The sequence below is a fragment of the Salmo salar genome, chromosome 15 (genome assembly GCF_965601325.2).
Source record: "Salmo salar chromosome 15, fSalSal1, whole genome shotgun sequence".
In the NCBI taxonomy this organism is placed as follows: Eukaryota; Metazoa; Chordata; class Actinopteri; order Salmoniformes; family Salmonidae; genus Salmo; species Salmo salar.
Genome location: NC_138305.1, coordinates 19,783,209 through 19,795,734, shown reverse-complemented (window position 1 = coordinate 19,795,734; position 12,526 = coordinate 19,783,209). Strand labels below are relative to the sequence as shown.

The window sequence follows — 12,526 nt, the reverse complement described above, 5'->3', positions numbered from 1 at the left end:
AGTTAGATATTACTGCACTGTTGGAGCTGGGAACACAAGCATTTAGTTAGATATTACTGTACTGTTGGAGCTGGGAACACAATCATTTAGTTAGATATTACTGTTGGAGCTGGGAACACAAGCATTTAGTTAGATATTACTGTACTGTTGGAGCTGGGAACACAAGCATTTAGTTAGATATTACTGCACTGTTGGAGCTAGGAACACAAGCATTTAGTTAGATATTACTGTACTGTTGGAGCTGGGAACACAAGCATTTAGTTAGATATTACTGTTGGAGCTGGGAACACAAGCATTTAGTTAGATATTACTGTACTGTTGGAGCTAGGAACACAAGCATTTAGTTAGATATTACTGTACTGTTGGAGCTAGGAACACAAGCATTTAGTTAGATATTACTGTTGGAGCTGGGAACACAAGCATTTAGTTAGATATTACTGCACTGTTGGAGCTGGGAACACAAGCATTTAGTTAGATACTACTGTACTGTTGGAGCTGGGAACACAAGCATTTAGTTAGATACTACTGCACTGTTGGAGCTGGGAACACAAGCATTTCACAATGCCCGCAATAACATCTGCTAAATATGTGTATGTGATCAATAACATTTGATTTGACACACAATGTCTCACACACACACACACACACACAGTAACACACACACACAGTCACACAAACACAGACACACACAGTAACACACGCACAGTCACACAATCACACAGTCACACACACATGGGCAGAACAGCAGAAAGTGGATCAGCAGCATGTCCGGTGAACAGGTCAGGTTTCCAGGAAGTCTTTAAGTAGCACTGACTCCTGCTCAGAATATAGCTACTGTACGTAGCTAATACATTTCAGCACCAACTGGTAGATTTAAAAACACTCTGATCTTGTAGATTATTTAGGCACATTTTAGGAAAATATGTATAAATCATTAAAAAAAACAGGTTGGGGAGAATTTATACACTAAATATATTGATGTATCCAAAAATACAGCGGTTTGATTCATACTGTAAATTGCCATATTCAAGATCAATCCATGAAATATTGGACGGTGGGGAAAAGAGTGTACAATAGAGGTTAAACAATAGTCCTGTACACCTGATCCTCACTAATCATGGAACTGTATGACAACGGTCATGAACAATTTACAAGGACGTGAGAGAGGAAAGAAAGGGACACGATAACGGAATGATGTAAAAATGTAAACTACAAATGGAAGAAAAAAAAACTAACACTAAAGTGGCAGTTATAAATATATGTGGATATTACTGATGGTGGCTAATATTTAACATGATACAAACTGTGAGGGACCCCAATACACGTCATGTTGCTATGCTTTTCAGTTTGCTTCCATATGACTGGTTTCACATTAATCTCCAGAGATTAGTATTTACAATGTACAATGTATTTACATTCCCGTCTCCAAAAGGATTACTGATTTACCTAAACTATTGTCAATGTATAAATGACCGTTCATGGACAATGCTGTTATTTATATCAGAAAAAAATAAAGCAAATGTTTTTTTTCCACTTTGAACTGTAAAGTACGCTCGACTTTATTCATGTTTTCTTCACGCATAAACGTGGTGGAATTAAATCAAGGTCAGAATACGCCATCTCTGGTAGACAAAACTCTCTGCCGCAATTTAATTTCTTACATCTCCACCCCGAACGAATAGCTGGTAAATAGAATGCTATTCTCATGCTTAAATTCAAGGTCAGAATAGGCATAGAGAGAGAAAAGTACATTTAAAAAAAAAAGGGAATTATGTTCCGTTTATGCACGTTTAAATCAGGTCGACATTTGACCCAATGCTCCTCTGGGCACCTGCCACAGCTCTCTGTCTGTCTAATTACAGCTACAGTTAGTTAGTCAGTTAGCACACCTACTGTCTCTCTCTGCCGTGGTAGCTTAGAGCTAGGACGCCACATCATACTGAGGTTTAGCCGGATGAGATGGTACCGCCACACCAAGGTCACATTAGTATCATACTGGATAGTAGGTGATCGATCTGTTGAACCAAGCTGTGCCAAGATTATGAAATGTATGTTATGTGAATCAGAGGAGGATGGAGCAAAAATACACATCTTTTGTTTTGTAGGGAATTTAAATCTTCTGATTCAGAATATAGAATTATCATAGTAATGGCATGATTTGTTTTAATAAGAGCGATTGAAATCCGAAATCATATTTTATTTTATAAAACAATTAATAAAAACATGGATTGTTCTCCATCCAAACCTGATTCAGAATATATAATTTTCATAATCATGTTAAGCTTGGTTCAAGAGCTATTGAGGAGAAAACCGAATCCATCGAATATCCAATATACAACTACGTTTACCTTGATCAGGAAGCGCACTTTGCCGTGTCGTGCGATGCCCATAGACTATCACACAGAGCCTCCTTATTGCATCAGGCATCGTCCACTCCGCAGAGAGAGAGAGAGAGAGAGAGAGAGAGAGGACAGCTAGACTACATGTCATGGACTGGTGGACTACCCTGGCTGCGAGTATAGCCTTCCTCTGGCTGCTGTGTTATATCGACGGTAAGAGAACCTGGTTAGCAGAGGTATGGGAGCTTTCTTCGTCAAGGGAACGGTGCAGTACTGGCAAGCGCACTGGTCTTCCTCCTAATTGCGGTATGATTACAGCTTTCATTACCTTTGTTATAAATCGTTTAATTCATTTAACCATAGCAACAACAAGAACAATATACCACCATACCTGGCTAGAGTAGTGTTATAACAGGTGGAGGACCCAGCTAGAATAGTGTTATAACAGGTGGTGGACCCAGCTAGAGTAGTGTTATAACAGGTGGAGGACCCAGCTAGAGTAGTTTTATAACAGGTGGTGGACCCAGCTAGAATAGTGTTATAACAGGTGGTGGACCCAGCTAGAGTAGTGTTATAACAGGTGGAGGACCCAGCTAGAGTAGTGTTATAACAGGTGGTGGACCCAGCTAGAGTAGTGATATAACAGGTGGTGGACCCAGCCAGAATAGTGTTATAACAGGTGGTGGACCCAGCTAGAGTAGTGTTATAACAGGTGGAGGACCCAGCTAGAGTACTGTTATAACAGGTGGAGGACCCAGCTAGAGTAGTGTTATAACAGGTGGTGGACCCAGCTAGAGTAGTGTTATAACAGGTGGAGGACCTAGCTAGAGTAGTGTTATAACAGGTGGAGGACCCAGCTAGAGTAGTGTTATAACAGGTGGAGGAACCAGCTAGAGTAGTGTTATAACAGGTGGTGGACCCAGCTAGAATAGTGTTATAACAGGTGGAGGACCCAGCTAGAGTACTGTTATAACAGGTGGTGGACCCAGCTAGAGTAGTGATATAAAAGGTGGAAGACCCAGCTAGAGTACTGTTATAACAGGTGGAGGACCCAGCTAGAGTAGTGTTATAACAGGTGGAGGACCCAGCTAGAGTACTGTTATAACAGGTGGTGGACCCAGCTAGAGTAGTGTTATAACAGGTGTTGGACCCAGCTAGAGTAATGTTATAACAGGTGGTGGACCCAGCTACAGTAGTGTAATAACAGGTGGAGGACCAAGCTAGAGTAGTGTTATAACAGGTGGTGGACCCAGCTAGAGTAGTGTTATAACAGGTGGTGGACCCAGCTAGAATAGTGTTATAACAGGTGGAGGACCCAGCTAGAGTACTGTTATAACAGGTGGTGGACCCAGCTAGAGTAGTGATATAAAAGGTGGAAGACCCAGCTAGAGTACTGTTATAACAGGTGGAGGACCCAGCTAGAGTAGTGTTATAACAGGTGGAGGACCCAGCTAGAGTACTGTTATAACAGGTGGTGGACCCAGCTAGAGTAGTGTTATAACAGGTGTTGGACCCAGCTAGAGTAATGTTATAACAGGTGGTGGACCCAGCTACAGTAGTGTTATAACAGGTGGAGGACCAAGCTAGAGTAGTGTTATAACAGGTGGTGGACCCATCTAGAGTAGTGTTATAACAGGTGGTGGACCCAGCTAGAGTAGTGTTATAACAGGTGGAGGACCCAGCTAGAGTACTGTTATAACAGGTGGTGGACCCAGCTAGAGTAGTGTTATAACAGGTGATGGACCCAGCTAGGGTAGTGTTATAACAGGTGGAGGACCCAGCTAGAGTAGTGTTATAACAGGTGGTGGACCCAGCTAGAGTAGTGTTATAACAGGTGATGGACCCAGCTAGGGTAGTGTTATGACAGGTGGAGGACCTAGCTAGAGTTGTGTTATAACAGGTGGAGGACCCAGCTAGAGTAGTGTTATAACAGGTGGTGGACCCAGCTAGAGTACTGTTATAACAGGTGGAGGACCCAGCTAGAGTAGTGTTATAACAGGTGGAGGACCCAGCTGTAATCTATAGGTCCCTACACTGCCCCAGCTGTAATCTACAGGTCCTTACACTGCCTCAACTGTAATCTATAGGTCCCTACACTGCCTCAAGGAGGGTTAAATGTCACTTTTCAATATAGATTACAGCAGGGGCAGTGTAGGGACCTATAGATTACAGCTGGGGCAGTGTAGGGACCTATAGATTACAGCTGGGGCAGTGTAGGGACCTATAGATTACAGCTGGGGCAGTGTAGGGACCTATAGATTACAGCTGGGGCAGTGTAGGGACCTATAGATTACAGCTGGGGCAGTGTAGGGACCTATTGATTACAGCTGGGGCAGTGTAGGGACCTATAGATTACAGCTGGGGCAGTGTAGGGACCTATAGATTACAGCTGCACTACTTTAGTCTAGGGCCCATAACCACCCTATTCCCTACATAGTGCACTACTTTAGATCAGGGCCCATAACCACCCTATTCCCTACATAGTGCACTACTTTAGATCAGGGCCCATAACCACCCTATTCCCTACATAGTGCACTACTTTAAATCAGGGCCCATAACCACCCTATTCCCTACATAGTGCACTACTTTAGATCAGGGCCCATAACCACCCTATTCCCTACATAGTGCACTACTTTAGATCAGGGTCCAGTACCACTCTATTCCCTACATAGTGCACTACTTTATATCAGGGCCCATAACCACCCTATTCCCTACATAGTGCACTACTTTCTTCCAGGGCCCATAACCACCCTATTCCCTACATAGTGCACTTCGTTTGACCAGACCCCTGTACGTCAAAAAGTTGGGAACTATATCGGGAATAGGCTGCCATTTGGGACGCAACCAATGCCTGTCTGTCTGGCAGTCTGTCTGGCAGTCTGTCTGTATGCCCTGCAGTCTGTCTGTCAGTCTGGTAGTGAAATCAGGTGAGAGACGTCAGCCTTAATCAAAGCAGATGAATTAATCCGATGTTAAACAGTGTTTGTAGCCTAAAGCCTCCTGACTCTAAGCAGCTGACCTGGTTAGTAACCGGTGGTTACCCTTTATCTCCTGTCTCCAGGCAACGCCGTCCTGGAGCTGCGGCTCCTCCTCCACGCCCTCACCAAAGCAGCGTGCCACCTGTACCTAGCCGTGCTCCCACTGCGCCGCGCCACACTGCACCTTGCCCGCTTTGTCTGTTACCTGGTAAACCATGGCCCCGCCTCCGCTGGCCGGGCGTCTCCTCTTTTCCTCGAGGGGGTGTGTGTGATATGTGAAGCGGTACCGGACCTGCTGGGAGCCGGGCTCAGTCTGTGTGCAGTAGTATGTCACATCCTACAGGGGGCACTGTTCCTGCTGGCCGCCACGGTGAGGTCGGTCCAGGTGAGTGTTCTGGCCCAGGTGGACGGGGAGAAGGAGAGATGGGAGAAGGAGCAGCATCAGGCGCGGCAGGACGAGAGGAGACAGAACTCCAGGGTGGTGGAATACCTTTCTGTGTTCTGTCAAGACCCCATCAGTTCACTACGACTCAAAGTGGACATGATCAATAGATAACGGCACCGTCTGTCTGTCTGTCTGTCTGTCTGTCTGTCTGTCTGTCTGTCTGTCTGTCTGTCTGTCTGTCTGTCTGTCTGTCTGTCTGTCTGTCTGTCTGTCAAGGTGGACATGATCAATAGATAACATCACTGTCTGTCTGTCTGTCAGCGTTGGGCTCAATTCAGACTTGAGTTAAGAATACTTCAAATTCCAATTCAATTCTTGAATTTGAATTGAAGTTGTAAACAGGATACAGAATTGAATTTGAATTGAAGTTGTAAACAAGATACAGAATTGAATTTGAATTGAAGTTGTAAACAGGATACAGAATTGAATTTGAATTGAAGTTGTAAACAGGATACAGAATTGAAATTTGAATGAAAGGAAATAGAATTGAATTCAGTGAAATGCAAATGCCTCTTGTATTGTATATTAGCTGTAGTCTATACAAATATGTATCTAAATATCACGTAAAACATGTTATTATATACAGTGAGGGGAAAAGTATTTGATCCCCTGCTGATTTTGTTCGTTTGCCCACTGACAAAGAAATGATCATTCTATAATTTTAATGGTAGGTTTATTTGAACAGTGAGAGACAGAATAACAACATAAAAATCCAGAAAAACTCATGTCAAAAATGTTATAAATTGATTTGCATTTTAATGAGGGAAATAAGTATTTGACCCCCTCTCAATCAGAAAGATTTCTGGCTCCCAGGTCTCTTTTATACAGGTAACGAGCTGAGATTAGGAGCACACTCTTAAAGGGAGTGCTCCTAACTGCAGCTTGTTACCTGTATAAAAGACACCTGTCCACAGAAGCAATCAATCAATCAGATTCCAAACTCTCCACCATGGCCAAGACCAAAGAGCTCTCCAAGGATGTCAGGGACAAGATTGTAGACCTACACAAGGCTACAAGGATGAGCTACAAGACCATCGCCAAGCAGCTTGGTGAGAAGGTGACAACAGTTGGTGCGATTATTGGCAAATGGAACAAACACAAAATAAATGTCAATCTCCCTCGGCCTGGGGCTCCATGCAAGATCTCACCTCGTGGAGTTGCAATGATCATGAGAACGGTGAGGAATCAGCCCAGAACTACATGGGAGGATCTTGTCAATGATCTCAAGGCAGCTGGGACCATAGTCACCAAGAAAACAATTGGTAACACACTACGCCGTGAAGTTCTGAAATCCTGCAGCGCCCGCAAGGTCCCCCTGCTCAAGAAAGCACATATACATGCTCGTCTGAAGTTTGTTAATGAACATCTGAATGATTCAGAGGACAACTGGGTGAAAGTGTTGTGGTCAGATGAGACCAAAATGGAGCTCTTTGGCATCAACTCAACTCGCCGTGTTTGGAGGAGGAGGAATGCTGACCCCAAGATCACCATCCCCACCGTCAAACATGGAGGTGGAAACATTATGCTTTGGGGGTGTTTTTTCTGCTAAGAGGACAGGACAACTTCACCGCATCAAAGGGATGATGGACGGGGCCATGTACCGTCAAATCTTGGGTGAGAACCTCCTTCTCTCAGCCAGGGCATTGAAAATGGGTCGTGGTTGGGGATTCCAGCATGACAATGACCCAAAACACATGGCCAAGGCAACAAAGGAGTGGCTCAAGAAAAAGCACATTAAGGTCCTGGAGTGGCCTAGCCAGTCTCCAGACCTTAATCCCATAGAAAATCTGTGGAGGGAGCTGAAGGTTCGAGTTGCCAAACGTCAGCCTCGAAACCTTAATGACTTGGAGAAGATCTGCAAAGAGGAGTGGGACACAATCCCTCCTGAGATGTGTGCAAACCTGGTGGCCAACTACAAGAAACGTCTGACCTCTGTGACTGCCAACAAGGGTTTTGCCACCAAGTACTAAGTCATGTTTTGCAGAGGGGTCAAATACCTATTTCCCTCATTAAAATGCAAATCATTTTATAACATTTTTGACATGCGTTTTTCTGGATTTTTTTGTTGTTATTCTGTCTCTCACTGTTCAAATAAACCTACCATTAAAATTATAGACTGATCATTTCTTTGTCAGTGGGCAAACGTACAAAATCAGCAGGGGATCAAATACTTTTTTCCCTCACTGTACATGCCTAGTGACAAATATATATATTTACAAAACATTAGTTTCACCCCTTTTTGCCCTCAGAACAGCCTCAATTTGTCGGGGCTCTACAAGGTATCAAATGTGTTCATCGGGGATGCTTCCCACAGTTGTGTCAAGTTTGCTCAATGTCATTTGCGAGGTGGGCCAGTCTTGATACACACAGGAAACTGTTGAGCTTGAAAAACCCAGCAGCGTTGCAGTTCTTGACAGAAACCGGTGTGCCTGGAACCTACTACCATACCCCGTTCAAAGAAACGTAAATCTTTTGTCTTGCCCATTCACCCTCTGAATGGCAGACATACACAATCCATGTCTCAGTTGTCTCAAGGCTTAAAAATCCTTCTTTAACCTGTCTCCTCCCCTTCATCTACACTGATTCAAGTGGATTTAACAGGGATCATAGCTTCACCTGGATTCACCTGGTCAATCTATTTCATGGAAAAAGCCTGGTGTTCCTAATGTTTGTGCACTCCATGTATATTGTAAATGCTAAGTGGCAGAGTAATTGTCCCATAAGTTTTAAATGAGGTGTTTACATTGGTATTGTTTGTAAACATTGAAATAAAAGCCTACTATTTAGTTCAGTTTTTAAGTTCTAATGGGGATGATCAGTAGTCCAGAGGTCAGGGCGATCAGTAGTCCTGAGGTCAGGGCGATCAGTAGTCCTGAGGTCAGGCCGATCACTAGTCCTGAGGTCAGGGTGATCAGTAGTTCAGAGGTCATGAGACATTCCACAGTATTTGATATTCTCCAACAATCAATGGTGCAAAGATTTTTGGGATATAATGTAAACTCAATCACGGATTGTGGCTTTAGAATATAAAAACACAATATATTACTGAACTAAAATATAAACGCAACATGTAAAGCGTTGGTCCCATGTTTTGTGAGCTGAAATAAAATATCCCAGAAATAAAATATCCCAGAATTTTTTGATGCTCACAAAAAGCTTATTCTTCTCAAATTTTGTGCACACATTTTTTTACATCCCTGTTAGTGAATATTTATTCTTTGCCAAGATACTCCATCCACCTGGCAGGTGTGGCATATCAAGAAGCTGATTAAACAGCATGATCTTTACACAGGTGCACCTTGTGTTGGGGAAAATAAAAGGCCACTCTAAAATGTGCAGTTTTGTCACACAACACAATGCCACAGATGTCTCAGGTTTTGAGGGTGCGTGCAATTGGCGTGCTGACCACAGGAATGTCCACCAGAGCTGCTGCAAGATCATTTTATATTAATTTCTCTACCACAAGCCGCCGGCAAAAATGTTTTAGAGAATTTGGCAGTACGTCCAACTGGCCTCACAACCACAGACCACGTGTAACCACGCCAGCACAGGACCTCCACATCCGGCTTCTTCACCTGCGGGATCATCTGAGATCAGACAGCTGATGAAACTGAGGAATATTTCTCTGTAATAAAGCCCTTTTGTGTGGAAAAACTCATTCAGATTGGTTAGACCTGGCTCCCCAGTGGGTGGGCCTATGCCTACCCATGGCTGCGTCCAGTCATGTGAAATCCATAGATTATGCCTTAATTTATTTATTTCAAGTGACTGATTTCCTTCTATGATCTGTAACTCAGTAAAATCGTTGAAATTGTTGCGTTTTCTATTTTGGTTCAGTATACGAGGTAGGTTCTTATATAACTGCATTGTTTCCAGATAAAATAGAATTGTCTATTCTAAGCATTACGGTTAAGAGTAGATAAACATTGTTACCAGATAAAATATAATTGTCTATTCTAAGCATTACGGTTAAGAGTAGATAAACATTGTTTCCAGATAAAATATAATTGTCTATTCTAAGCATTACGGTTAAGAGTAGATAAACATTATTTCCAGATAAAATAGAATTGTCTATTCTAAGCATTACGGTTAAGAGTAGATAAACATTGTTTCCAGATAAAATATAATTGTCTATTCTAAGCATTACGGTTAAGAGTAGATTAACATTGTTTCCAGAGAAACCTGATATATTCTGGGGTGTCTGGAAGGGTGACCAATGAAACAGTCATGTTCTATGACTGAGGGGGAATATATTTTTTGTTTTTGACATGGATTACATTCTACTTCCTGTTGGCTCAAACTCAAATTCTACATCTTGTGGGGTGTGGCCAGTTCATTTTGAATTTAAACTCATGAGATGAATCAGAGTCTAATCCAGAATTATGAATTGAGCCCAACCCTGGTGTGTGTGTGTGTGTGTCTCCGTCATTCATTCATTCATTCATTCATTCATTCAACTGTCCAGACAGACAGACAATCCCACACCATGGATCATTGAGCTCCTTCAACATGTAATCTGGCACATTTATGCCTTTCTACTCATTTCTACATTGCCAGAGCCTTTCTTCACTGTAGCTTGGGGATTGTTATGCTAATTGACTTGGACTATAAAGGGTTTAGGGGCCAGTTCAGATCAGGTTGCCATCTGACTGAGACACAGCAACAACAGCAGGGCTCAGCTCTGGAGTGGAGGGTACTGTCTGTTACTCTGTTAATGTTATTGTCTGTTACTGTCTGTTAATGTCTGTTAATGTTACTCTCTGTTAATGTCTGTTACTGTCTGTTAATGTTACTCTCTGTTACTGTCTGTTGTCAGTGACTGTCACTCTCTAATACTGACTGTTACAGTCATTTAATGTCTGTTACTGTCTGTTTCTGTATGTTACTGTCTGTTGTTATCTGTTACTGGACACGATGACCAGCATCTCCATGCTACGTAAGGAAGAGGGGAAGCCAACATTTAAAATGAGGGAACATTCTTTGCTATAATTTACATCTTGAAATAAAAAAACTGGAAATGAATGTCTAACATATTCCAAAATCAAATGATGCATCTCTGATATGTTCTTGCATTTATCATATTGATTAATTGGTATGATGAATTACATTGAAATCTTGTTGAACTAAACCCACTCAGATAGTGTTATGACTCAGTGGTTAGTCTGCCATCTAGTGGCCTTCAGCAGAAATGTCCAGAGTCCACGCACTCATTCACTTCACTGATTCCACTTGATCCTATCACTAGATTTAGGAGATGGTTACTGAAGTCATACTAAGACTAGGGTTTATTTTACAGATGAGCCCTGCGTAAATACAACAAACACATACAAATCAAATGTTATTGGTCACGTACACATGGTTAGCAGATGTTATTGGTCACATGGTTAGCAGATGTTATTGGTCACATGGTTAGCAGATGTTATTGGTCACATGGTTAGCAGATGTTATTGCAAGTGTAGTGAAATGCTTCTAGATCAGACAGTGCAGTAATATCTAACAACAAAACCTAATATCTAACAGGTAATATCTAACAATTCCACAACAACCTAATGTCAAAACAATTTCAAAACAAAACCTAAAAAACACAATCTAGTGAAGGAATGGGATGAGAATATATAAGTATATAATATATGGATGAGCAGTGACAAAGCGGCTAAGATACAATAGATAGTAAAGAATAGATAGGATACAGTATATATACACTAAGATACAATAGATAGTAAAAAATAGATAGGATACAGTATATATACACTAAGATACAATAGATGAGTAGGAACGAATCACGATCGAGGGAGGTACAGTACATACACTACCGTTCAAAAGTTTGGGGTCACTTAGAAATGTCCTTGTTTTTGAAAGAAAAACATTTTTTTTTGTCCATAAAAATAACATCAAATTGATCGGATATACAGTGTAGACTTTGTTAATGTAGCAATGTTATCGGGTAGACAATGTTATCGGGTAGACAATGTTATTGGGTAGACAATGTTATTGTCTACCCGGAGGCTACCCCGGAACATATCCCAGCCCACGTGATCAAATCAATCTTGAAGAGTGGAATCCAATTGGTCAGTCCAGCGTTGGATAGACCTAAGCACGGGCGCTTCGTGTTTTAGTTTCTGCCTATAGGAGGGGAGCAAAAGGATGGAGTCATGGCCAGATTTGCCAAAAGGAGGGCAGGCAGGGCCTTGTATGCATCGCAGAAGTTAGATTAGCAGTGGTAGTGTGTTACTCGCTTGTGTACTGCAATCGATATGCTGATAGAATTTAGGTAGCCTTGTTCTCAGATTAGCTTTGTTAAAATCCCCAACTACAATAAATGCAGCCTCAGGATATATGGTTTCCAGTTTGCTCAATGGTGAATTGTGAGGAATTCTAGTTGAAGTGAACAAAAGGACTTTCAGTTCCTGCCTGTTGTTACAATTACACCATGAGTCATTAATCATGAAACATACACCCCGCCCTTCTTCTTAACCAGAGAGATGTTTGTTCCTGTCGGCGCGATGCACTGAAAATCCCGTTGGCTGTACGGACTCCGACATCATGTCCCCAGCTAACCATGTCTCTGTGAAACAGAGTATGTTACAATCCCGGATATCTCTTTGGAAAGCAACTCTTTTCCTAATTTCGTTGACTTTGTTAACTAGGGACTGGACATTAGCGAGTAATATACTCAGAAGCGGTGGGTGGTGTGCGCACATCCGAAGCCTCACTAGAAGACCACTCCGGCACCCTCTCCTCCGACGGCGTTGTTTTGGGTCGGC

The 12,526-nt window shown here is 42.3% G+C and overlaps 1 protein-coding gene across 2 annotated transcripts; it reads left to right on the top strand.

The window, feature by feature from the left end:
* The first annotated feature begins 2,367 nt into the window (after positions 1 to 2,367).
* On the top strand, positions 2,368 to 7,552 carry LOC106570990 (uncharacterized). Of its 2 annotated transcripts, none has more exons than XM_014143608.3 (2): positions 2,368 to 2,552; positions 5,401 to 7,552. In XM_014143608.3, exons 1-2 carry the CDS (start codon positions 2,489 to 2,491, stop codon positions 5,871 to 5,873), a joined length of 537 nt encoding a protein of 178 aa, XP_013999083.1. In that variant the 5' UTR covers positions 2,368 to 2,488; the 3' UTR covers positions 5,874 to 7,552. The 2 variants fall into 2 exon arrangements, with proteins under 2 accessions (XP_013999083.1, XP_013999081.1); XM_014143606.3 differs by having other exon boundaries at positions 2,368 to 2,645.
* Positions 7,553 to 12,526: the final 4,974 nt, after the last annotated feature.